Source organism: Syngnathus typhle, linkage group LG4, assembly GCF_033458585.1.
Source record: "Syngnathus typhle isolate RoL2023-S1 ecotype Sweden linkage group LG4, RoL_Styp_1.0, whole genome shotgun sequence".
Lineage (NCBI taxonomy): Eukaryota > Metazoa > Chordata > Actinopteri > Syngnathiformes > Syngnathidae > Syngnathus > Syngnathus typhle.
In genome coordinates, this window is record NC_083741.1 from 17,630,320 (window position 1) to 17,657,957 (window position 27,638).

At 40.7% G+C, this 27,638-nt stretch overlaps 1 protein-coding gene across 5 annotated transcripts in view; it reads left to right on the plus strand.

Moving 5' to 3' along the window:
- The first annotated feature begins 462 nt into the window (after positions 1–462).
- Positions 463–27,638, plus strand: part of LOC133153175 (MAM domain-containing glycosylphosphatidylinositol anchor protein 1) — a 96,752-nt gene continuing 69,576 nt past the window's right edge. Inside the window, exons 1-3 of one of the 5 annotated variants that reach the window (XM_061277269.1) lie at positions 463–594; positions 695–889; positions 2,040–2,129. In XM_061277269.1, the coding sequence (XP_061133253.1) occupies positions 2,063–2,129 (67 nt within the window). In that variant the 5' untranslated portion in view covers positions 463–594; positions 695–889; positions 2,040–2,062. Of the gene's footprint in view, positions 890–2,039; positions 2,130–27,638 lie in introns of all 5 variants that reach the window. The other 4 variants (XM_061277272.1, XM_061277270.1, XM_061277268.1 and 1 more) reach the window with 4 other exon arrangements.

Consider the following 27,638-nt stretch of genomic DNA (forward strand, 5'->3'; position numbering starts at 1 on the left):
CACAATAATACAGCTCTTTATAATGCAGCTGGGGTACCTAATATAGTGTCCAGTTGAGTACAGGTACAGCTGTGTTGAGCTGAAAGTGTGCCCTCTTGTGGACAAACATCTAAGTACACCATTCTGAAGTAACAGCGAGAGGGGAGGGACGGAATCAGTGCGGAATCTTTTTCTGACTGTCATTTTAATTGGTCTGCAGGCAAGGGGGTTAAAAAAACTTTCTTAGCTCCTAATTGGTGTTGAACGCCTCCCAAATGGTGCACAACTCCCCATGGTGACCCATCGGAACCAAGAGGAGAGCTCCCTGTTCGTGTTCTTTTCGGACAACCTGTTCCTCGCGACCTCACCACTGTGGAGTCTCTGTTGTCCTCCCTTTCGCTCTCCTCCTCCCTCTCTCCCTCTCCATCTCCTCCCTCTCTCTCTCTCCATCTCCTCCCTCTCTCTCTCTGCGCACAAACAGGCACGCTCGTTCTCAGTCTGCGCACATCTCGCACTTGGCCAGCATCACTTGGAGTCCACAGACACGGCTCTGATTGAGCCTCCTCACCAGAGCGGAGGTCCACGCCGCTCCACCCTCAGCCACACACAAGCCTTGTAAGAGTCGCACCGTCATCCGCGCAACAATTGGAGGACTGTGTGAGGAGAATTGCTTTTATTGATTTGGGCTTTTTTGTTTTGGTTTGAATTTTGGCAGTCTGGATTGGAGCTGGTGTAAAAGTGTTTAAGGCACTGTGGAGATTTCTCTCAAGTCGATCAAGTGATTTACGGGAGGATTTCTAACTTTTCTCGTGGTGCAGAAGCGGGAGCGGTGGAATTTTCTGAGCGGAGCCCGGACGAGAGCGCGCTGCGCGGGGGAGCTGGCTGACCCACAGAACCGCACCGAGATAAGGTAGACGGACACACGGCACTGTCTAGTGGACATATGAGTTGATTTAGTCGTATCCATAACGATTTATGTGCAGGATGCATGTGTACGCACTTTTGCATGCATTTAAAATGGTTCAATGATTAAACACACCATGTTTGAAAATAAACTGGCGTCATGCCGAGCAGCGCTATCTTTGAAACAGTCATTAAAACAAAACTACTATATTATAGTGCTTTATACAACTCTCGGGTCATTTTCGTTGAGGGAATAGCATTTCTTTTTTTTTTTCTTCTTTTTTTGAGGTTTCCTAACGCGGAAAGTTCGGTCAAAATATTAGGGACACCTGCACACTTCCTGTTCAAGTCGTGACAGCTGAATGAATTGCATTTGATTGCGCAATCATTCCATATACGCCAATTGCATCGCTAAGCAAACACATTAGATAAAAAAAAAAAAATCGAGGATAAAGTCACCTGATGATCACTGGATGCGAAACATTGCGTGCACAGTGCAAAGACTGTAAGTTAATTTGAGATCAACTTAATTCATGTTTATTGTTGTGTTGCCAAACTGCACTGCATCATATGAGGGGGATGTTCCTAATATTTTAGTAACCTCCAAGAAAGTACCAAAGCACATTTGCAGTAATATTTCCTGTTTTTGGTTAACTGTCCACCAATTTTGTTTGTGATTACATCCCTGAGAGATTTGCACTCTTTGTGCAAGTGTACCTAATATTGTGACATTCCTGCATGTTCATGTATTTAGTTTCTTTACTGAGTGATTATAGCAACTGTCTGTGTTTTTGGGTCATCCCCTCCGATTACTACAGTCCGGCTCCGGTACTGACTTGGACCAGGACAGTCACGCTAAATTACTCCCAAATACAATGCATGCCCGTTGATGCTCTACCATGCCTTGCTTGTAAGCTTCCTATAATCCACCGTTTGTGATTGAATTACCCGCCCTTTAAATTGAATGAAATGTTGTAGGCCATGCAGTGGGAGCTTGTTCGAGAATATTACTTTCACGGCTTAAAGGTTTAGAATGGGGGGGGGAAAAAAACAATTGGCCAAAAAGGTTTACTGTACGAGTGCTTTCATTGTTTTTCTTGTTCATGACAGCAATCGCTCAGCTTTTTAAAAGATGTTCTCTCTTTTCCTTTGTTTAGGTTATGACGGAGCACAGCTGAACATGGAACCTTTTTGGATTTTGTTGTTTTCTACCATCTATCCCTTTGCTCGCTGCCAAGGTGTTTACGGTAAGATTGAGATTTTGAGATTTTTTTATTTTTGTTTTTACAAATCATGCTCTTCCTGCATCCATTTGGACTGAATGAATTCCAATCCTAAAAGATATTGCTTATCTGGAACTTTAGCTGTGGCTGTGGAAATGAGTGCTTCAGGAGAGCTCAAGTTTTTCTAAGTTACTTTGGCGGATTCTTCAGATCAGAATTGATTGTAGAAATGATTCTGTATGGATAAACATTTAAAGTGATTAGTCATGTTTTTGAAATGGGAGTGTTTTGCTGTTAAACTAAATTGAAAGTTGCACTTTTGTGCAAGTGGAAGATTGATTGCTAAAAACTATAATGGCAAGGTTTTGTGAGAAAAAAAATCCCATTGTCATGCATTTTGTTCAACATGACATAAGCAATGATGTCAGACGCAGAACTAACTAACTTAATGTAACATTTTTTTTCCTTGATTGTCCGAAATTAAGCACTGTCAATGGTCAAATTCAAACCTAACAAAATGTATTCACAATTAATGTTTTATATTTGGGGTAATTCACAAGTTGGGGTTATCTCAAGGCACTTTGCATACAGATCAAGAGACATGCTCCTTACGCGCTAAGAGACCAACTGAGCCCCCAATGAGCAAATGCTTAGAAAGAGAAGCAGGGAAAAACTGAGACTCAGCGTGAGGCAGCTGTCTGCCTTACTGAGTGTGTGTGTGTGTGTGTGTCTGTGGGAGGTGTGGGGGAGGTTGAGAGAGTGACAGTCAACATCATATCAAAAATCATATTGCATAGGAGTTCAATTAAAATCGCACGTAAAGATTAAATGCAAATATATTGCATCTTAAAGTTAAATACAACTGAACTGTAGTTAAATCATAGAATCAAAACAAAGTTGAAGCCACTGTAATACCACTAAGTTTTAGCTTTTAATTCAGCGCTTTACATATCACTATAGGGAGCCCGCGTAACTTTACATAACGTTGCATGCATATTTATTTTCTCAATTTAGTTTTTCATTTTATTGTTTACATTCAACATTAGAGAACATTAGTCACATCATGAGTTATCTAGGTATGGACTCTACGTTGAGGAGCAGAACTGGTGTTGTCTTGGTTTCCCCAGGCATGTGCTCCGCCTCAAAGCAAACACACGCGAGCCAATCTGTCGCCTTGGATACGCCGACTGGGATGTTCGAGGCGTTATGGCAGCCGTGGCAAACAAGGTCTGTTTTGTCACGGTGGCGTAGACCGGCGTTGTCATGAGCCAATCTTACTTCACCACACTTGGAAATCATCCTGATATCATTTTCAGTGTTACAGTGAACAATCAATACCGCCTTCAGTATCATTTGTTTTCTAGAATTAATGGACAAAGAAAGACGAGAAAATAAAAACTCTAGCCAGTACTCTAGCTGTACAGGCTAAGCCTTAGACGAAATGGATGGATTGGATCTTGCATGCAACTCGAATCTTGTCACATCTTAAAAACTCCAACAAAGATTACAGTTGTGTGCAAAAAGCTTCAAGTATCTGAATTGTTACAGATTCTGAGCAGCAACTAAATCGTAAAGTAACAAAATTTCGGTGGCTCCCCTAGTGGCCAGATGGTGTCTAGCAACTGCTCTGTTAACTTAGGCTTCAGACTCACTCCTTCGCTGGCATAGTTGAGCGGTTTTTCTTTGTGGTTTACAAAAACTGTTGGGAGTCTCCTGGGCTGTGTCACACATACAGAGTGGGTCACAAAGCCAGCCTCAGTTACTTTTGTCCATGAAGTTCTGGAAACATTCTTGTGTTTGTTTCATAAGTGTTCCTTGGATTCTTTGTAGCTTTGTATTACTTTATTTTGCAATTCTTTGATCACAAACACTTTTATATTCCTAACAGAATACTATGATGTATAAATTTTAAACTAATGCAAAAAATTCCCTGCTTCACAAGGCAAACCTCCATTCATTGCTGAAGAGAACATCACAGGAAAATGTAGGCCAGTATTTAGTGAAGATTTTTTACTTTGTGTGGTCACACTCTCTTTTCCTAGCCGCCATTCTCATCCTCTTGGCCCTTGTTTTGAATCTACGTCCTACGTCGCCTCCTCTCGTTTGATCATAAATAGCGAAGAACGCGGCCCATAACCCATAAACTATTATCTTGGGAAAGGGTGTCATAGGTAGTGCACAAAAGCAAAGTGACTTTTCATTTTTGGCCCATTTTTTTAAAAGGTGCTTATCAAAATGTCCCTATCATCACAAAGCTTGCGAAAACTGAGAACTTGACAACTTGTAGACAAAAACGATTTACAGTTGTGGAAATGTGGAAACAGTTAAGCATCCAAAAATGTTCTTCTCTCTTTTATTAACACAGTGGGATAACTTTGTTATACATATGTGTGTCAGTTAACAATGTTAAAAAAATGTTACTTAAAACAAAACTTACAATGGTGTTTCACCGTTTTATATTGGGGGACAAATTTTAATTGAGTTATATTTCCCTGCTGGTGCACAGGTATTGAACAAAGGTTAGTTTTGCACCTTGAACATGTGGGTACAGACATGTGCCAAAGCAAACACTAACACTGCATGTTATTTGTGCTATCAGATATCCTTCTCACAAATCCACTCTAATTCCTCATTGCAGGACTGGTCTTGAAATCTCACATTCTCATAACCTGTGAGCGTCGCACAGCTTTGTTTATAGTTGTACATTACTGGGTACCCACGTTGCCACAGATTTCCATGGGGCCCATCTGTACCATCCACCCACCTCCACACGGAATGTGGACGACGAGACAAACCGATCCATTGGTTTCTAGAAGACATCGTATTGGACAACTTCCTCATCAGCCTTTCTGTCTTGACAATTGCCAATCGACCTCCTCGTCTTTCACAGTCATATCGACTCTTGTCCCAATAATTTGTAACGCCCCGCTTAGAAAAGTAGTAGCATTTAGCACCTATTCGGTTCGGCATGACTTGTGGGCATCCCGTTCCTGAAAGAAGCACAAAGTTGATCATTTAAATGGAACAAAATGCATTCAAAGTAACCCTTACTTACTAAGTCTTTCCAGCTTTGCTGCAAGTTGTTGTGTTTCAGCCTGCATGTATTCCATCTGACTTTTGAAGGCATCAAGCTTAGCTTTGAGGTTGTCTCGCGCCACCTCACGAGCAATCTTCTCTTCAGTTAGAAAAGACAGCTCGGTATCCAGCTGATTTTTCAATTCTAATGAGGTGTTGTAACTGCCTTGCAATTGGAAATATTGTAATTTCAGATTGGGACACGCGCTAAAATCACTGGTTTGTTCCATGTCATTCCCACGGCACGGTCCGATGTCTGCAACAAAACAAAGCATATTGTAAATCCTTCAAAGAACCACGTAAGAATGCAAGTGTTGGTACAGCACAATCATGTACTCACAATGGCCCAGCATGGCTATGATGACACCCAGCAGGAGAAGAGCGACCAGCCCCAGGCACACTGCAACCGCTCCACTCCGCCTTGCTGAGTCACAAATACAACATTAGCAGTGTTTAAAGGTACTATTTGTTTGGAAATATCATTATTACCTGATCTTCGATATCTCTTCGAACCATCTGCAATCTGCAATTTTCTGCGATACGCCATGAATGGATTGATTTGTGTTGACACCCACTTGGATGTTACCCTACTAAAAGTTGAGGTTTGGAAATCAGGCTGAATCAAGAGATCAAAGTTTAGCTGCGTCTTTGGATGACCTGTAATGAATGTATGCAGTATTAAATAAAAAACAAAATAAAACACCGCTTGTATTATCTGTCAATTCTACTGTAGGTGGTCAACACATATAATTGCGCGCCATTTGGGTTCTGTCTTATCGCTAGAAGGCCATCCATAAGATCACAGCACAGTCCAGCAAATTTCATCTATCTTTGCTATAACAGCCCAAAGTCAATTCCTCAAAGTATTTAGGATAGAAATTTGGTCTGGCCCAAAAGTTTGCCTTTAAACTTCCATTTGTGATCCTTTGTGCCGCTATCTGACGAGGACACTTTGTGCGTTCAGAGAAATTCGTGGGATAAATATTAGTATTTATCAATTTCTTCATACTTCAATTTTGTGCGTATTCTCATTTTTTTTAACCTCCTCAGATCAAGTGAAACACGCTAAAGAATGAACTCTTGAAAAAACGGCCAACGCGTCTTTTAGCTGAATTGTGGTCATTGACAGAAATAACTTTTAATTTAGCTGAATTGCAGTCATTGACAGAAATAACTTCACATTTTGGATAAGTTGTTTTGTGTTCCACTTACCGATGAAAAAGATACTTCACACCCTCGCTCGGTGTGTGTCCACCGTGTTGTCCGTCCAGCGTCTGTCTGTTAAATAGTGTCATTTAAGAACACCACTGTGCAGGTCAGCTTTGATCATGTACCTAGAAATTCATCCAGCCGCTTGTGTTCAGAAAAAAACAAAGACAGGTACCGTAATTCTCGGACTATAAGTCGCGTTTTTTTTTCATAGTTTGGGTGGGGGGGCGACTTATATACATATATATGTTTTTTTTTTCACTTTTTTGGGCATTTTATGGCTGGTGCGATTTATACTCTGGTGCGACTTATAGTCCGAAAATTACGGTACATTTTTTGTTTTGTATTAAAGTCAGTTAACAAAGCTTAGGATCATTTGTACAAATATAATAGTCCACAAATGTCATTTCAGGAAAAAAAGAAGAACGATGAAAAAAAGAATAAAAGATTGTGTAACATAATAATTAAAATACTATATTGTAAACAATTTGAAAAAAAATATTAAAGCATTTTTTTAAGAAACTTAGAGCATCAAATGTGACTTATGCCCCTGATGGCTTGTGCACGACCAGGATGTTGACTGTCATTTACAGATTTTAGCAATTTCATCCGTGTCGGGTTTTCAAAAATTGGAAGATTGATGGAAAGCCCATTAATTTCTGTTAAGCAATGTGCCAGTTCATGTGTTTCTACTGTATTGCCGTGTGTATGCATCCATTAAAAAAAAAAAAAAAAGATAAATCACAAATAAGAAGTTCACCACAGTTCCTGCGCTGGCAGCCCATGTGGGACCAGGCTACATCTTTCCACCATGACCACAATGGCAAATAACCACAAGCAGAGGCAAATTTAGGAGAAAAATAGCCAAAAATGCCTGCAGTCGTATTTTTCCTCACATTGTAATTGTTTCTCACTCACTGTGGTAGACAGATGCGACCACGGCGTCATTCGGGAGGCCAAGTGTGAAAGCGTGCGTGATGGATTTCAGAGTGTGAGCTTCATTTACTGTTGTCCTCTCTCGAGGCGGTCCGTGCGGACATATGCAGGTGGCTTGTGCGACTGTGTGTGTGTGTGTGTGTGTACGTTACACGGCAACAGTTTGCTGGCTCAGCAGGGACTGAAGCATCAAAGCGTGCTTTGTCTTGCATCTGTCTTGTAATAGCTTAGCAAACATCGGGTGCCATGATGTAACATATCTAACGTATATGGAACAGGACTATGCAACACATTGCCATCAGTCTGCCATGATAGTTTGAGGTTTTTCAAAAACAGTCAGGGTCAGCAAAGTCTTCTCTATTGGACTAAACATTATCACGACCTAAACTGTAAGTGAATAATGAGTTAATTTTAAAGAGGGGAATCTGTAGTTTTTGTGTTTTGACAGAGAAATGTTAGAAATAATGTTTCAATAAAACACCTAGGAACTTTTTGAATTTGTAAAAAAAAAAAAAAAAGTTGCTTTAAATCTCTACATAGTCCCCGCCACACTTCCCTGCCTCCATATTGCATTTATGCCTTTTTCCTGTCCATTTAATGTGGATGGAACATAATCCGTAGGCATTACACGCGTGAACTGACACTTGCAAGCGCTAACTCGCAACTTAGTGAAGGATTAGGAGCAATACGCCGAACTTCAAAACTCTCACACACAAAGTGACTCTTCAACTCATTCAACACAACACGCACGCACACACACACGTACACACGGTCTATTTCAACATAGATTTTCTTGACAGTTTACTCCTTGTTACCTGTAATTTTCATGCAGTACTTAAGTAGCACCTTCTTACGGCACCTTACTCCGCAGTTGACCTAGAAATAGAAATGTTTCTTGGTTTCCCTCACTAGTTTTCCTGCAATGTTAACTCTTCACAATCTCATCATCAGCACTTTTTTTTGTTGCTTCCTCTTTTCATGTCCATTGCTGCTCAGTTTGTTTGGGATGCTGAATATTGCCCTTTTCTAATAAGCATCTATAATTTATCTGCGGCTCTGAGCCGGAGGAGAGGAAGGAAGAGGAGAAGGCAAAAGGAAGCGACCGGAGTATTAAGGTTGAGATAATTCCGATTTTTTACCTCCTACATGTTTAACACTTTTGAGCACACGTGCAAACTTAAACACACGACTGAGTAATTTTTCTTTCAATGTATGCTCTACCTGATTGTCATCTGTATCGTCAGCTTTTCAAGTGACATTTTCCTCAGTAGATATCAAAATTAAAGTCTGTGTAAATTTAAAAGTACACCCTGTTCTGTTTTCTCAAATGTCCACTTTATAATTCAAAGGCCAAAAGAAAGTGCAAGTGGATGGAAGTGAAATAGCAGACGTTCCTCTGGAGGAAATGAAGGTCTTCTTTCTTATCCTTAAAATTGTCACATGCTATTGCCAATCGCATGTCCTAAAAATACCAAATAATGCAAACCATATATGTAGAATATGACCAAGATATGCATACTAGGTCGACAATTAAAATTGTCCACAGATGTGAATGCTTGTTGCTCTCCACTTAAAAAAAACACAAATATATACATTGTGACCCAAGTGAAGATAAGTGGATGGATGAAAGGATGGATGAAAGGATGGATGGATGGATATATATAGTACTGTTAGATTACTATCTAGCGAGCTAGATAGACAGAGACGTTTTTATGTGCCCACAAGGGACGAAAGCATTCAACCATTCAACCAATCAACAGTATCCACAGAGACAGTGCAAGACATTTGCCTGTCCAGTCAATATATTATTGCTTTTTCTATTATTCCTTCTAAGCGGGAAAAACATACATTATAATTATGAACAAAATGATTCTACTAAATGGCTTGACTAGTTCCCCAAGGTTGGATGTTATCTGTTGCAATGTATAGTCAGTCTTCAAATACAAGGGAATGGAAAAAAGAGAAAAACAAGGTCGGAGATTCTAGTTAGCCAAAGCAATTTCCTGTTGTTTTCTTTAATTTATTTAATGATTTCATTCATCAGGTCTAGATGGGAGCTCGCACATGAGAGCGCTTTTTATCTTTATCCTTCTCCTCATGTATCGGTCATCCCCCGCCCTGTTTCAAATGTTGTCTCTTCACCTGATGTCTAAATAAGCTCTTTAGTCAAGGTGTTTTTGTTAGTAGAAGCTGTGAGATGGCTCTCTGCCTGCCTGTTTTGGGTACTTACTCAGCACATTGTCCGCTACTATCATCCCTGTGTATTCTTCCCATTTTTTCCTCTGCTCCTTTCCTTGGTGGATGGCTGAGCGCATATGAAAGCCTGACGACGTTTCTATTAACCCGCAGGTCAGCCAGAGGACTATGGCCGAAGTGATATGTTGACCGTGGTTTACACTAGCCTTGCTACCTGAGGTTAAAGGATAAGAGCGTTTAGATGACGTCTTGGGAGGTGTGATTTATCACCTCGTCCACCGGCGTCAGCAGTTAAGAGTATATCTTCTTAGCAAATATGGCAGGTGCTGCCTTCCATTCAAGTGACTACGCATATAGGAGAATCCAAAATAGATATTTCACTGGAATAAAATGCTTTCGGTGTAAAGTCGATCTCGCTAAAATAGCATCTACTAAAATGATGTAATGGTTAATCATTTTAGTTTGCAACATTTATAATTACTTTTTTTCTTTTACTCTAAGGGAAATGACACAAAACTGTTATTAGTTACAATCTTTTTGTAGCTCTTTTTTTTCTTTTAATTGAATATTTTGATTGCAGGGTGTCCTGAGTCTCCTTGAATTCCATTTTACAAAGTGAAGCCCGTAATTACTCTTAAAAATAGCTCTCCATCTGTCAAATCTACCTCTTAAAGGTTTTAAAAATACTCTACAATTTGCATGTCATGTTAAACTGGATCTTTCTTTTATGTTTTCAACAATTTGGAGGTTGAAATGTATGAATATAATCCAGATTTTCACACAATTAGAGCGTGCTTTTCCATTAACTAATAACAGCCATATGTTTTTAATGAGTCAATCCATTTAAAACAAAGACAACAAAAGCGAGCATGGTCGTTACCATCGCAGCAATTTATGTGAATCGAATGACACGAAAATGAGAAAAAAAAGTGTACCGTTTTATTGATGTCATCACATGGGAGCTTGTTTTTAACATGGCAGACATTAATGTGTGAAGATTTTCGGATCAGTCGCTGGTTAACAATGTTGATGCTACTCAACAAATTTGTTTGACCTTAGAAGTTTTCTTTTTGAGTGAAGCAAACTTCCACTGACAGCATGCATGAATACATCATGTGTGGTACACCTATTGAAGTGTATATTCCGGGTTAAGACTGGAGCAAGTCAGAATTCACAAGTTTGATAAGGAAGATCTTGCTTTTGCATGGTGGTGCCAACAGAATTATCTCTTTTGTTCAACTCTTCATTGTTATTTCATGTTGCCATCTTTGCTTCGACCAACTTTTTTACACTGTTGATGATCAAAGATCATTCTGCATTTTCACCTTTGGATGAACTTTCTAGTTTATCTCCCGACTTAGTTGTGTCAGGACCGCACACGTACACAAACACGCTTTAGGATATGGTTGGGGGTAACTTACACAGGTTGAATAGATCTTTATTTGCTTGTGACTTTGGGCATAGCTTGTAGACAGCGACTAGAACAGAATACTTATGAAGGGTTTGCACATATGTTATTAATGCCGGCGTTAAGCTTTAATTAGTTGCTATAAATCATCAGATAAGAACAGCCAGGGTGACTTCCTGCCTGCCAAATTGTGAGCCCAAAATTAGCTCTGCTGCTGAGACTCTTTGGTAGTTCAAATAGTAGCACAGAAATTATATCACGCATAGCCTACTTTTTATTTCATTCTACATTTATAATGCGATGATTTTTTTTTCACGCTTTAAAATAGTTCCCTTGTGTTTTAATAAAAATAAATCTACATATAATAAATAATCAATAAATAGTTAAAAAAATAAATAAAATAAAAAACAATAGACTTTACACACCTGCTTTTTTGAGGGAGTGGCACTAACGGATCGGCCAATGATAAGTACACATTTAGTTACCATGACGACAAAAGGCGCAGAGCTCCGGGTAGCGATGCATTGAGCTGCATATCTAAAAATAAATCAACTGTGAAGCAGGCAAGAGGGTCCAGGAAAAAAAGCATGAATTATATTTTCCCTCGTGGAAGCAGCACTTCAACACCAAACCACCTAATTACTGTGTGGATCAGTATACGTGGTGCATGCAGCGGACACATCATCAAATACCGTCCCACCGTTCCCATCACACTGACAACTTCACTGAATAGTCAAGCATGTGCCTCTCATCAGAAGCTAACACTAGTGGTGAAGGGAATTTGAAATGCAGCTCTGCTTACCTATCATCATCTTTTGCTCAATGAAGTCCTTTAGACCTTCCTGATTGTGCCTCTTGAACGTGACTCTGGGGCTTCACCGAGCTGAGCTTCAAGTCGTGGTAGAGAAACTCTGAGGAGTGGTTTGTATGTACAATAGTGTCATTGCTATGTAACGGTGCTCATTTACAGAAATAGGTGGGAAAGGTGGGAAGGCACGCTATAGAACCAACTGTCTACATGCAATACAAACTTTTATGGAGGACTTTTGTGATGTGACACTTTGACATCGGGGCGGGCTATTTCTTTCCCAATTATCTAATGCGACTTTGCTCTTGCAACTTGTGTGTGTTGTGGGTGGCGTGCATGAAGCGGAGAGGGTGGGGAACATTTGGCATGTGACTTATTCATGAAGATGACAGGATGCTTGTGAACAGCGGCGCGAACACGATTCACATCAGAGCGCCCACCTCCTCCCGTACGTCGCTCTCACTGTCACTCTCACTCTTCTTCATGTCCTTCACGTTCAGTCTCCGCCTCTGCTTTGTCTTCTCTTCACTTTGACGCCGCTGTTCTGCGCTAACCAAATCAGTCGGGTCAAGCAGTAATTGGACAGTGCAATACTTTTTTGGGTCTATAAATAAACCATCCTATTGCTGTGTTCCGAACCAATTGGACTGTTGATTGACAGTCGCGCTTGACGGCCAGGTACGGCCTCTTGCCACCTTAATCCATGACGAATCAATTAAGCGGGTTCGAAATTTGCCACTGTTCTTTATTCACGTGTGTGACTTGCTGTGGCAAGCCCTGATGGAGCAAAAACAGAAAGTCAACCCATCTGCGTTTTTCTGCTGTATCATCGACCTTAGTGTTGGCACCCCTGTTCATTTTCGCCAACAGTGACTTTAGAGGTGCAGCGCCGCAGCCTGTTCAAACCACAAATCTGAGCAACAAAACACCCACAGTGCGCTCCTGGCTCCGTCTAAACTCTGTGACAGCAGGGAGGCATCATCGCTGTGAAAGTACCTCATGTGCCGAGACACGTCTGGCCTCAATAATTCAGCCTTTCTCACTTTCCCTCCACCGCGCACCCTTTCCTCACCCATGACGCTTTTAGTGAAAAAGAAAATCCTTCTCTCAGAGATTTTTAGCTCTCTGAGCTCACACTTGGCCATGTTTTTTTTTTCTTTTCTCAGTGCCATGCATCTCGCATCTCACTCACATCGAGATGCTGTTTGTCGGCAATGTTTGAGTGAAGTTTCTCTTCTCATCCTGCTCTCCTTTAGTTTACAGAAACTAGGACAACTTTCACAGGTCAAGAAAGAGGCTTACAACTGGTGCTTGACATGCTTGAAAATCCTGGAATCTTTTTGTGCTTGTTTTAAAGCGGGCTTGAAATTTGCTTTGACAGGTCGAAATACATTACTTGATGATGAGCAGAATTTACGTGCCTTCAAGCCCAATAATCACTTTTGTCTCTTTTTCATGGCAATTTGTAGCCACAGAGAAAAACAATCCTTTGATTGCTCTCGCCTCACTCAATCCATGCCGAACTCTGACATTTTCCAGTTTCGAAGCACTTCCTCCCGCAGATTCCGGTTCGTACAACTTCAGGGGCTCTTCACTCGAGAGGTTTCACTTGAGTTGAAACGTGCTTAAATTTGGTGCGTGAACCCTTAAGAAAACGTTTCCCCATCATTTCCGTCCTCTTTCAACTCCTCTACAAACAACTTTCCTTTTCCTTAGTGTTCCACTTAAATGTTGTCCAATCTCATCTTCTCAGTATGATCCCTCCTCTCTGTTTGACTTTTTTTCCCAACAGCCGCTATCTCTCTCCTCGCTGTCAGGTCCTCGCCGATTGATTCAGCGGCGAGCATCCGCCCACCTCTCCACTTAGTTCGTGTATACGATGAGGGGCCCCAATTGTGGCTGAAATCTGCAGACAGCTGTTGGGAAGCTGAAACTGGAAGGCTGACACGAGAAAACAGGCGAGGCAACAACAGCGAGTAGCCGGTCAAAAAAGAGTGGGTGGCAAAGTTAAATAATGAGGATGAGCGCTTGAATCAGACTACACAATTTGGTTGCTTGGCCACTAGGGGGTGCTTTGTGACGTTTTCCAATATGGGCAATTTTAACTTCTGACTTTAAAACATATCCATAATAGTCTATTTGTACTTCATGTTGTCCGAACATTGTATGTAATATGAGCACTGATTATTCAAAGAGAAAAAAGGCATAAAGAGTGCTGACCTTTACAAGCAGGTGCAAAAAAAAAAGGGAACACTCGCGTCTGACGTCAGAAGAGTAAAAATAAAAGCGAGCGAGTTTATATCCGCCGCACCACCTTTCCACCTTTTACAAGCAAAGTGCCATTCGGTTCCTGTGATAGGGATCTAGCTTATGACATTGTGGAGAAAAGGTGCTCAGCGGGGCGAAAAGGTTCAAATTAAAAGCAGACAAAGGCGCAGTGAGGGCGACATTGCAAAGGGCATCCGGAGAAGCCGAAAAGAAGAAATACTTCTCTGAAGACAGCGAGACACATCGGCTCCCGAAATGAAAAAGAAACCGAAGCAATGAATCAGTGCGATGAGGCTACTTCCGTTTCGGAAATATCGTTTTGGCTCCCGATTGTTTGCGCAGCAGTGTCAATAACAAAATACAAAGAGTGACTTAAAATGACTCAACTATTTTGATTTACTGAACCATTCAGACATTTCATTTACATCAATCATTGTGAGACTTCACAACCGAATTACAATTCAATTCAATTTGCAAGAAATTCTGTTCTTGTTGCATCGTCATTACTTGTTGCTGGTTGGAATTTCATTCTCGCATGCCAGATAATTAAAATTCAATCTGTCATAAAATCTCAATGTGTCTTTCCCTGTCCGCAATTTACATTACGGACAGGGAAAGACGGCAAATCAAGTTTGTTATTATTTACAAAACCCATGGCAGTGTGAAATCATTTGGAGTGACAGTGAGCAGAATATCAAGTTTCAGCATTCAGTGACTTTGGCACATCACGAGCCGGCTGTCCGCATCTTTTTCCTGATCCCCGCTGTGCCCGGGGAGCCTTCTCTCAATGTGTTGTCTAATTGGATGGCCGGCTGCCATTCCTCGACGCTTTGCCTCTTCGGACAACGTGGCTCCTTTGAGGTGACGCAGACGAGGGCCCACTTTACCACCCTCCAACCAATTCCCGCTTGTTTTTTTTTTTCCTTTTGGTTCAACTATCAAAAACCCTCATCTAGTAACTTCTGCTTTATTGTTCATTGTATCGTCTTTTTGTTCCTTCTTCCTCTGCTTCACTATTACCGCCCGCAGCACCCTGCAATGCAAACAACCTGTTCAGGGGGTGGAAAGTGAATTATTGAAGGCACCGCCGTTGTTCGCCGGGTTCAGAAGTGGGCTGTGGAGAGAAAGTCAGCAGAGGAGGAGAGAATAGCGCTGGAAGCGAAGAATGGAGAGATTTGTAAAGACAAGGGAATTGTAAGGTTAATCGACAGGACGTAATTGTGTTTACATGCTGCGATATGGAGGAGCTTACGTCTGTTTGTATTAATCGATGTGAACGAGGCAAACTGGCCCAGATAAGCCGAACATTTCTGTAAAGTTCACTTGAGGAAGTTGGCTCATGACTAAGTCATCCATTATCCATTCAGCTGCCTCGCATGGAAGTCTGCCTGAGTGAGAATTTAGTGGGATTTTATAGAAGATGGAAATAATTAACAGATATTTTGAAATGATTTTTCATAGTTAAGGTTATATGTAATTAAATACCGATTTGGGGTTTGAGTACAATTTTCAGGGAATAGGGATGGAACCCTTCATATAATAGATGCCATAAGAATCCAGACAAGCACTACTTTTGTCTAAATGACGCTTTTTCGCTTACTTTAACAAGTAAGTAAAGGTGGTTTTATTTCTTTGACCTGAAAACAAAACACTGACATTTTAGACATCAGAAAGATTACGAGTACCAGTTCTCAGTGTCAGTCAGTACTCGCGGAGCGAATATCGGTAGAACATCTCGACTGGAAATATAACATGGGTGCGTTGCTGGACGTTTCACAAAAGCACCTTTTTGTTTTGCTTTGAGTTTTGTTGTGAATAATTTATTTTATAACTGCCCCCCCACCTACCCCCCTCTGCAGACTTGACAGAGCGCCTTAATATCATTTTTCTTAGTGGGTACACTTTTATCCAGGTAGTAACGTGAATACAAACTGAGGAGTCTTTTGGTATTGAAATGCAGACTGCACAGTCTTTCCACCTGGCTGGAGGACTGCGCTTCACTGCCTACGTCTCATGTTTGATAAGTGTAAAGAATATTAATCATGACATTTTACATGAAAGGAGACATCATATGCATATATATATTTTTTTTTACACAATGTCGGACAGTTCTCAGGTGTCTTCATCTCAATTTTCTGTGGCTCTGCTTGTTGTTTAATGAAACATTTTCAAACTCCTGCTCGATTTCGAGCATATTCACACGACTTGACCTTTTTTGGTTTGTCGGTTGAATGCGGACATAATTCAAGTGAAAACAAAGGACACAATGACCAACTTGTTTACATTAATGGCCACTTTGTCATAAAAGATTCATAGCTAAGCATGCAACATAGTAATTAAATCTTATTGACAGAGAACTCATTAAAATTCCATATGGCCATGCATTTGCCTTGTTGTTTAAGCGTGCATCTCATTAAGAGGCGTCAACATTTGTGTTGCAATGGCCGGACAGAATTGTAGCGCTTGACAAAGAGTTAAAATGATTTCACTATACGCAAAACACACGACATAGTTGATAGAAAAAGATAAAAGTTATAAATAGTCCACCAGAGGGATGTGTTATTTGTTGCTATGTGCATGTTTGGGGATTTAGTGCACTTTCATCTTCATCCCACTTGTGGAATTGCTGCATTTTCAGCTTGGCACTGACAGCTTTGAACACAAGCCCAAGAAAATATGTTCTTTTATTGGCGCCAAATTGATTTGAAACTTGTTGACGCAATATAAATGTTGTTCACCGGAGTGTCGGCTGTCTGCCAAGTTGTTGATTCATGCGCGCCAGCTCGGCTTTTAAAAGCGCCGTGACTACCTTTTGGTTATTTTGCGGAAGCTTCTCTGTTGTTCTCTGTTGCTGTCCTTGAGCTTGACAAGACATCTTTAATTTATCTCTTTTATTAACGATAATGCCCGTCGGAGAATAATTGTAAGCGAGGAGTGCTGCACAAGTTCAATAAATCTCTTCTTATAAATTGGACATGTTTATAATGAATTGCATTTTCCCCCGTTCTACTAGATAGTTGGTGTTTTATGTCAGCAGGCTTGACAGGAGTGTGTCTACGATATCCGCCGATGTGTCCTTGAAGTGTAGTCGATGCTGGTTTCACGGGTCGCTCAAAGGCTCAACCGGTTCTGTGATGCGAGACGAGTCTTTGGAGAATACCCTAGACAAGTCATCGGAGGTTTTCCCAGCCTGAACCTTGACTCACTTTTGGAAATAATGATAACAATATTGTTGAAGGAGAAAATTGTATCCATCCATCCATTTTCTATCGTTTTAGGCTGCAATAGGGCCACAGGTGAGCCAATCCCAGCTGCCAAAGTGGACACGACAAATAATGATGATGATGATGAAAAAAAAGCACCTGAGGAAGATATCCACAGCAAAAAACATTTCAATGGGCAGCAAAATTTCTTTGTCTAGATACAGATGCACACGCTGTAACTGAATTCCACAAACTGAATAATGAATCGCACCCATTGTAGCAGCACGAGTGTGGAAAATGTAGAGCGAGGATCCATCAGCCTTATTGACGACAAGGACACACACAGGCTTACGGTACAAAGTCTCACACAAGTACACAAACACACTTCCATCTAAACACGCTAACGCATACAATCGAACAGAAGCAGATGATGCTCTGTGGTCCGCTGTGGTTATAATAGCCTCATTATTCATCTCTGCCTTGTGCTTAAACAGCCAGCAAACGTACGGCGAGGTAGAAGAGAAGCTATTAGAGCCGCTACTACATACACACTTACATTTATCTATAAAGACATATAGTTTTTCTTAAATTACTCAATAAAAATCACCATGTTCATAGAAATACAAGCCCAAACCCAAACACCCCTTAAATGTGCGAACTTGCTTATTTATTGATTGTTTGATGAGGGAACTGGATTGAATGTGAATAATTTAGCTTGAGTGTGAGGCTTGCAACGTGACCAAGTTATACTTGTGATATTAACTGGGAGCGTTGGTCTAAACATGAGAACCATAACATACGACACCGGGAAAAGTATACAAGGAAGATTTTTATCTCCAGACACAGACTGTGATATTTGTGTCGAGTTTATTTGGTGAGGTGAGAATTTTTTTTGTAGTCACTCTCTGTTTATTGGTAGATTCTTTTAAAAATTCACAGAAAATTCCAGAATAGGTAAGTCAATATTAGTAACAGATAATGTTTTTATATGTTAAAAAAAGTTATTTAGAGATGTATTTTGATGAACATAAATTTGTATCGTCATAAACATATCTGGCCATCTATTTAGATTAGACTCATGTACTTTTCACAATTAAAAACGAATGGCCTTAGCGTTTGCGTATTTTGATAACGGTATTAAGGACTATTATGTTCTAGCTTTTAGCCAACCTAAAATTACCACAAGACAAGACTGGAGATTCAAAAAGGAAATTGACCTTTACTGTGTTTCCACCATTATGAGGCAGATTGCAGTATAAATATATTTACCAATAAGGCAAGAAATGGCCGTTTTATGAGGTCTTTGGTAATATTTAGAGAGACGTTAGGAGCCTGTTCTTGGCAGTTAGTCACTATTTGCCTTGAATCCCCGCAAATAACACAACCGGGGCTTTAAGCGCGGACCTAAGCTGGGCTTTATTTTATTTGCTTGTCAGCCGAGTGAGCCCCAAATGTGAGAGTCCTATGCCTCTAGTGCCAGTGACTATGATATTCCCAAGCCTGGTTAATTGCCATGGCAACGCAAGGAATATTGGCGACGTGGCTGCCGACATGCCAGCCACGGATGCAGCGTGTCTCCACGCCACTGTTCATTTTAGAACGTGCTAAAACTAAGAGTCACGGTCGTAACTTTAATAGTTTAATGCGATGGTAAATTGTGTCAGATACAACTCACACGTCACATTTTATCGCACTTCAACCGAGGGTAAAAAAGTTGAGCCACCATTTAGTACGTCATAAAAATAAACTGACTCCAAACACAATCTTTGAATGCCCTCACATGACAACTGTAAAAAAAAAAACAATCTGATTATTAGGGCTTATTTTTCAAGTTAAACACAGTTTATCACCACTATCAATATTTTTAGCGCCTGTCCTTTTCCATACCATTCATGGAAAAACACATTTTTATTTACAAGATTGATTCCCACTGCAGTGCCATCTTACTGAAAAAAAACCCCCAGAAATTAAAATGAAAACACAATCAAAAAATCAAGAGGGCAGGACTCTCATCTTTATGGATTCTGCGAGAAATCCCTCAAAAAGCCCAGTTAATGTTCCACGGCTGACGCAGTTTCATCAGAGGATTTAATAAGCTAATTAACCATATTACTGGAAGAGTATCACATGTATATTGGACAACGCTGTGACCTACGGAAATAGTAGAGCATCATTTGGCGCGTGCGAGCATTTAATGAAGGCTGGTAGATGGCTTCTTGCCTTCGGTACATTAAGCATTAGCACGCCGCACTTGAGCTCAGCTTTGATCAATTTACACGGCCCCCAAGACACGCAGCCATATGCGGAAAATTTGTTGTGGCTCAGAGCGTGGCTCTGAACTACATTTTTATTCCTAAATTAACGGCCGCTCACTGAGAAAAACATCTCGGTGAAGGCTCGGTTCTCCCAAGGCGAGCGAGAACTTAACGACTCCATACTTTTTCCATAGGCGCTCATGTACATTAGACAGTTTTATGCTTGAGTAAGCATGCAAAAGTGTGTGAATATTTTTCTGTATCTCGTTTGCCTCCATTAAGTCCATTTTAAGTGCAAACATGAATCGCAGGGTCACCCTCGTATTTTTTTTTCCCCACTCTTTTCTTGTTAGCTACAATCCACTTCAACATCTGTAGATTTCGGATTAGGCTGTTATTATAAAAAAAAATATCCTGCCACAACTAATACCTCACCACAGGTGACAGAGTGTTTTCTCCATGATTTCATCATTCACTTCAACCGAAACTATAAATCTTCCTCTTCTATGTTGTCTTGCCCATTTTTCATCCTTGTCTGAGCTGCTGCTGCTTCACTTTCAGTCCTCCAACTCATTTCCTCCTTCTTTTTACGTTCCCCTCATCACATTCTCTTTTCTGCCAAGAGATACTTTTATTTTTTTTTACACTTACCGTGTTTCCTGTTTGAACCTGGGTATATTAATAACACCAATTATCACAAATTTCTTGCAACGTTCCAATTGTTTCATTAAGTTCTCCTCATTTGGAAAATCAGTACACTGTCCGCGATTGCGAATATATCTGACGAGATGGACAAAATAGGTCTGAAGTCAGAGTTTGATCAAATTCTGTTTGTATGCTCGGCTGTGTCATAAATTTGCATGGCATCATCTTGTTTGCTGTTGTCTCTATTTTATTTTGTGTTGGTAATACAGACTTGATAACCCTATAAATGTCTTTTCAATTGCCGTTGTCAAGACAAATTTCAAAGCCGGGACTGATGATCAATTTGCAATCAAATACAATCATAAGTTTGGCCTACGGCCTTGAAAGCGCCTTCCTTTTTGGCCATTCGTGGCACTGAAGAGTCATTTTTTCGCAAGCAAACCTCTTGAGCCGCAAAAACTCTTATTTACTATGTGCTCGATTTCCAAAATAGATCTTCTAAATTTCTGCTTGCGTCCGTTTCCCAGAGAGGTGAAAATGGCAGTTCTGATCTATCGTAAAAAGAATTGCAGTGTGTAGCCAAGACAAACACCCACAAACACACAATTTGGCTTTGGTACCAAGCGTACACAAAGATGCTCACACAAGGTTTGCCGGAATCATGCACTTAGTTGAAGGACAAGGTCAAGCTTTTTCTTCCCCAGCAAAACAGTTTTGCTAATGGCGTTATTTAGTGTTGACCTAGAATTGCAAAGATCCTTTTGTGGTGGACTAACCTCTCAAGTTTGTGCGCATTTGTGCTGACAATATGCAGCAGCCAATTCTCACCGGCGCTCAAGTCGTTTGTAATTCTCGACCAACATTAAGACCATTGATTTTAAACGTGAGAGACATTGATGGTTTGCTCGCCGGACTTTTTTGGGGAATTCAGTTCCATCTTGGTCATGGTGTAAATGGCAGTCTGAAAGAATTGGCTGCTTGGAGTGACTGATGGCCAATCCGGGGATAGGAAAGTCAGCTGGGATCAATTGATTATAACCATTTTTATGACTTCATGACTCGGTATGTTTGGGGAGGCCATAAAACAAATACGCTACTGTATATCTGCTCCATTTTAAGCACATGCTGACATTTAATCACATTTGTAATGATCTTTTTTTTTAACGCTCATATCATGACACACACATACTTTGGATGGAAATGTAGGTGAGCCTCACCTCCTTCTTTCTGGCTTTCTTTAGAATTTTATTACCTACGCTCGCAGCTTATTGATCCCGTTATATACACGAGGCCAAGCAGCTGCTAAATAATTCAGTTTGGTTAAATAGGACTCTTCCATTATTCACAAGTGTGGCACGGGCTAATTAATATTGTAGAGATATGTGACAGGCTGGGTGGCATTTTACTGACTGACAGTACATCGCTCTCTTTCTACCTCTTGCTCATGTTTTTTTTCTCTCTCTCTCTCTCTTTTCACTTCACTCCCTCTTCCACCTTCTATTTAGTTTGTTTGTCTTACCGCACCTTTTCTGTGTTGCTTCTACCTGGCTGCTGAATTTTCTGCTCACTGAACTCTGATATACGTGTGGCAATGTTATGGAATATGTCTCCATTCTACACATTTTCTCGTTGTCGATCTGCAGCGTTGCCACGGTTATGCCGCACAGTGATGTTACAATGCAATCTATTCTAACCTTGATACAATACCCCTGAGCGTAGAAGAGTGTATTCAATACTCTGGTTGTTTTTGTGATACAACGGATCCCAAGATGCATGGCTATTAGAAAAACAAAATATCTTTCGTGTATAATGTTGTCATTTCTAAGGCCCCAATCTAACCCATCTGAGAGCAATTTAACCAAAAAAGCAGCGCCAAAGCACGATAAAACTTTCTTAGGTGAGTTCACAGGTGGAGTCATGTTTTTTTTTTTAAACTCCACTTTCACTTCATATATAATATTCTGGTAACATTGTTTAACTGTGTAGGTCAAAAGTGAGCATTATTTTTCTGTCAAGAAATTAAAAAAAATGGCAATCCTTGTAGCGAGCCTCATCATATGGAGGTGTACCTAAAGAAATGGCCCGTTGGTATGGACTACCTCCTCCTTGTTGTGCCTCCCTGCCTGCCGGATCACTTTTAATTCAATCAGAGCACCTCTTTGGTCCCATCTTCTTCTGCACGCTGCCAATTAGGAGACATTTTTCTCACTTTCAACAATCTTCCTCCACTTGCGGTTGTTTGACGACAACAGGAGAGAGAAGACTTCAAAAGAGCCAGTTATGTTACGCAGGCACTCATGCAGCTTTTACCAAGACGCAGAGTGAAACTACAGAGGCACCTAGATGACAAGATGAGAGCTCAAAGGGACTAATGCTTTTAGATTTGTGTACGAAAACAGCATACAGAGGGATAATTAATAATATCTCAGTATTTCCTGTGGAGGCCTAAAAATGTGCCAACTTCACCATCACTGAAGTTTTGCTTAAGTTTTATTGGTCAGGATTCTACACTACTACAAATTACACCTTTATGGAAACATAATTACCTCTCCAATCACGGCAGTCAAAAGCTTTTTGTATTGGATGTTGAACAAGTGGACCTAATTTAAAACAATCAGGGTGTGATTGACACTTGCACTTTGAAAATGAGTGTTTAGTTGGAGTTAGTCCATAAAAGTAAAAAAAAAAATTGACCTGATCAATGAAATTGCTCAGACGCAATCCATCATCGAGTGATCTTTTAGTCTTTGGCAGAAATCCATTATTTTCTCAATTTCATCCCAGTCTTGTAAAAATGGTTTGGAGATCGTATCGGAATGGATAAATTCACGCGGGACTCAGTTGACAGATTGATGAGATCCTGTCATTGGCCAGCCGCAAGATTATGCTTCATTTAAGTTTGTCTGCATTCGAGACAAAGGATGAGAACATTGCAGTCAATTGACAAATTGTTCTATTGAACGTGCTTCATTAAATTGTATTTGCACCCATGTTTTTTTTGTTTCCTAATTCCTGTCATTGTACAAGCCTCCACCACCAGATCTGGGCTTTTGTATCTGGTGAATCCGTTGTTAAATAACACCTCGAACTCCTCATTAGGACTCGATGGCAGCTAAAAGCGAGATGACACATTAACAATGCGTCGTTGATCAATTAGTGAAGCGACTCCGGTGGGTTTGTGTGAAACTAATATTAATATCCAAAGTCGACAGGCTCATATAGGCCGTTGTGCATTGACGTCTCCTTGTAATTGTCTTTAGCTTTATTGAATTGAGACCTTGTGTTTCTTTCACTTTGACAGACCCACCCTTGTGCTTTTTTTTCATGTTTTTAAATTGCATTGCTTTTTCATTCACTGCCAAAAAGATGTTCCTTGCCTTGGGTGTCTTTTGGTATTTCTTGTGTCTTTTCAACAGACTTTTTTTTTTTTTAATGAATCTGTCGAATTTCAGGAATTAGCTGCTAATGATTTTTACTTTTTTTAATTAAAAGATGGCTGAGGGTTGTGGAATTTGTTTTTATTTTCAATCCAAACAAATTAGAGTTGACCAGCCTCCTGGAACAAATTACTTTCTGCCCATCCACTGTATTAAAATCTGAGATTATAGATGAGTTCATTTAATATTTCTGTTCCGCAGCATTCAGAAACAGACTTTCAAACTTTACATCCAACCCTCCCTCCACCTTCTCCCCTATCCAGTCCAGCCTTTAATTCCCGCTCTCCGGTTCCTCCGAATCCTTTCTTCCTACCTCCTTCCTTCCGCCCACTTCACCTGGCTTGCCCGCCGCTGCTTTTCCGACGACTCCTCACGCACGCACAAGGAATTCTTCTTCTCGTTATCCGCTTCCGTATGTGTCATTAAAAAGGAGTTGGCGTAATACGGTTGAGTCGAATTAGGTCATGTCGACAGTCAGGCAGACGACCTCATCGCCTTGGAAATATAAAGCTGCTCTCTCCTCTTCCCTCCCCGTCATCCTGAGGTTATATTCTCGTTGGCCTGCGCTGCCTCCGCTCTCCTCTCTATCACGGCACACTCGTAGAAGATGGAAGTATTATTCCATGCCTCTCGTCATCACACCCGTGCTATTCTAGCTAGCTTGACCAGAATCACCATATGTTACACCTAAGGAGGTTTAGGTGGCATATGGATGGTGCCACGCTCACATACTCAAAGGAAGCTGAAGTTTTTTTTTGGTCTCCTCACCAGATGTTACCATCCCCTGTCTTTCGTTCACATCATTGGTTCTTGCCTTAACAGATGCTCCGAGACACCCAGAGGTTGGTGGGAAAGATGTGGGGAAAGCCAAGGAACAAATCAGAAACCTTAGTCTTAGAATGGGTTGTTTGTTACCAGTCTCTCCAGTGTCCTTTCAATTCTCAATTTTGAATCTTGATAATGATACCAAATGCCAAAAAGGAGGATTTCATGGGACTTAATAATAAAAGAATTGAAAGTCACATATACTAGACACTCACATGATCCCCTCACAGTAGACAGAGACAAGTCATTTCATTGATTCAGCCTGTTGAAAAACAACAACCTCATGCAAGATCTGATTAATCTTTCCAACCAAAAGCCCCTTCTATTTCAAGTATCTTTTGGGTTTTAATGGGAAAAAAAAAAAAACTGCCTCCAGCAGGTTCCGAACGCGACTGACTTGAATAGACAATATCATCCTAACTTGAACATCTTCCAGTTCCTTTTAGATATGATTTTAACATTTTACCGAACACTTTTAAACCACAGCTCCTTGCTACAGTGCCAATTTTTTAAACCTTTATGAGCCAGCCTCGATGAGAGCCTTCTTGTGCTCCTGTGTTTTAATCAGGTTAAGTTATAATTACTTTCAAGGAAGTAGATGATCCTATTTAAGAGAAACTGTCTTTGAATTCCCGTTTTCATGCTATTGTTGTACAGAGAGAAAAAAATGCTGTCGTTGGGGACGTAGCTTATCTTGTCATAGTGATCCGTTTTTTTAGGGTAGATCTTGAGCACATAATAAATATGGCACACAGAGATCAACGGTGACATTAAGATCTGATTTAAGTAGCTTGTCAACCGTTTATTGTATCATACACAATCTGTTGCCTGACTCATTAAACTCCTTTTGATGTTTTTTATTCACAAGGCTAATGCTGACAGTTAAACTGGTGTCAATGTTAGCTAATCGACAGTGTTTGCTGTGTACATGGTATTCTTATTGTAATCTTACATGTATTCATAATCCAAGGCAGCAATTTCTGTGAACTGATACTTTTTCCGTGAGACATTTTTGTTTCACTTCAACACACCTAACCCTTCTAATCTCATCACTTCCATCCATCTTCCAAAAAGATCCAAGTCATTTTTATCTCTTTGATTCTTTTCATCCTGGAGAAGAAACTGTGGAGTTGCTGTTGAAGTCGAAGTCAAACTTCATTCTAACTGCTCTGACAAGCTTAATTTGAAAAAAAAAAGAAAAGTTTTTTGAAAGAGACAACATCATATGGCCTTCAATGCTACAGCTTCTTGTTTGTCTGATGTTTTAGAAATGGACTGTGGTGACCATGGCCATCTGCAAATTAATTTCAACAAAAGGACGTAGGATTTCACACCTGTGTCAAATCTATAAATCTTTGTTCAATAAACGTTTGTTCAAACCCTTAATCAAAATGTGACCGTGATTGCTGCAATCTTCTTTTCTCCATGGTCACGTCAGCATAGGCTTTTCTTGGTTGCCATTATGTCTTTTTTGGAGGCTATTCAACAACCAAGTCTGTTTAATTGTCTGCTTGTAGAGTGTTTTTCGCTCATTACTTATGTCTAATATTACTACTTCAAACTCTCTGATCTGTGTAGTATAAATGCACATGCTTGAGTGTTTCAACTTTATGGGTAAGCACATAATCAGCAACTTATATTTGATTGAAAGCACCACTAAGGTTACGTTGGATAGTACTTTCATGTACGGCGGCCATTTACCGGTCAGGTCAAATGTTAAATCAATGCAGCAGCCGTATTTTGATATCCATAGCCCCACTTGAGCCTTGATGAAAGAGAACTCATGGGAGTTGGATGAGGGTCATGGCATCAACTGTTTAGATCTAGTCACTCTGTGAGCTAAGAGTATTTTCTTGTTGTTGTCTGTATGCTGGTGTGAAGGAATCCCTTGGTGGCATCAACACCAGTGATGCTTCTTCCTTTCCGATGTTAGCCTTTCCTTTCCCGCCATGATAGGAGAGGAAGTGCCAAAGCATCTCAGCGGCCTCCTGTGAACGAAGGGAATTGAAACGGAGCTAATCTGCATGCATGAGCGGCCCCATAAAGTAACTACGCATATCAATCACTTTCCTGCGTGGCTCCGCCTTCCAACGGATTCATGAGCCTCAGTGGGAATTCATGAGCCTCGGCGGGAATTCCTTCGCGGAAACATTCGGATAGACACGACACACAAACACGAGATACACCAGGCGCTCTGACGCACACACATTGCAACCGGCGATCTGTCAAACACTTTTTAAGCACCCCTCCAATGGCGTTGTTTGTTTTTGAGAAAGATGTCCTGTCGCCTAGATAAAACAAACAAACATGAGGACTCAATTAGTCGGAGCGGCTCCTTGCAATGTTCCACATGTGACTAATGTACATTGAATGTTTCCAAGCATGTGGAGACAACACATTCAATCAGTGTCTTCATGTACTTTTTTTTATTTTGATTGATGGATCAACACCATTGGAAGGATTCCTGGTGGAGCAGCAGCAGATTCAAAAGATTGATGTTCGTCTTTCACGCTAACTCAATTGATGCGTGTCTGAACAGCACGGAACACGGCGCCGGTGTTAGTAGGAAGAGATTTTCACAAGGGGGACCTTGCTTAATGTAGTCCTCACAATGTGACAGCACGACATAAGATTTGGTCCCAGTTCACACTGTCAGACATTTCTCATCCGCTCATCCATTTTCTGTAGCGCTTGGTTGTTTTCAAATGATCTTTTTGGAGCTCTACAGGTGGAAGCTTAGAATCTTTATCGGGCAGGGTGACGAGAAATTCTTTTTTTCAAGACATGTTGAGTGTCCTGTCCTGAGTGGTCTGACTGTACCCTCACTAGCTGTTTTTTTGTTTTTTTTGTCTTCATCACTGGTCCATTCAATAATTAGATTGTCTTCCATGTCAATGAGAGGTGTTAGAATCGGTTCCCTTCAGTTGTTTGCGCCTTTCAGACAGAACTCACCAAAGCAGTGTAGTAATCCCCCCTACCCATCACTCCTCTGTCTCACATTTCTCGCCATCTCCCGCATATCCGCCTCTCTGCCGTCACGCCTTTCTCCGATCAGACAGCCGAAACTGCCAAGCTGCCAGAGGCGGTAGCAGACAGAGAAGCTGCTCTCTCCGACCTTGCCTCTCCGGAGAGGCAAACTGATGCAGACACGCCAATCAGCGATAAGCAGACAATTATTCACCATTTATATCAGCTCCCTTTCTTTGTAACTTATTCCCACACACTCGTCCTCGATCAAGCACACAATTTCAATTGTGGGATCCTGAGG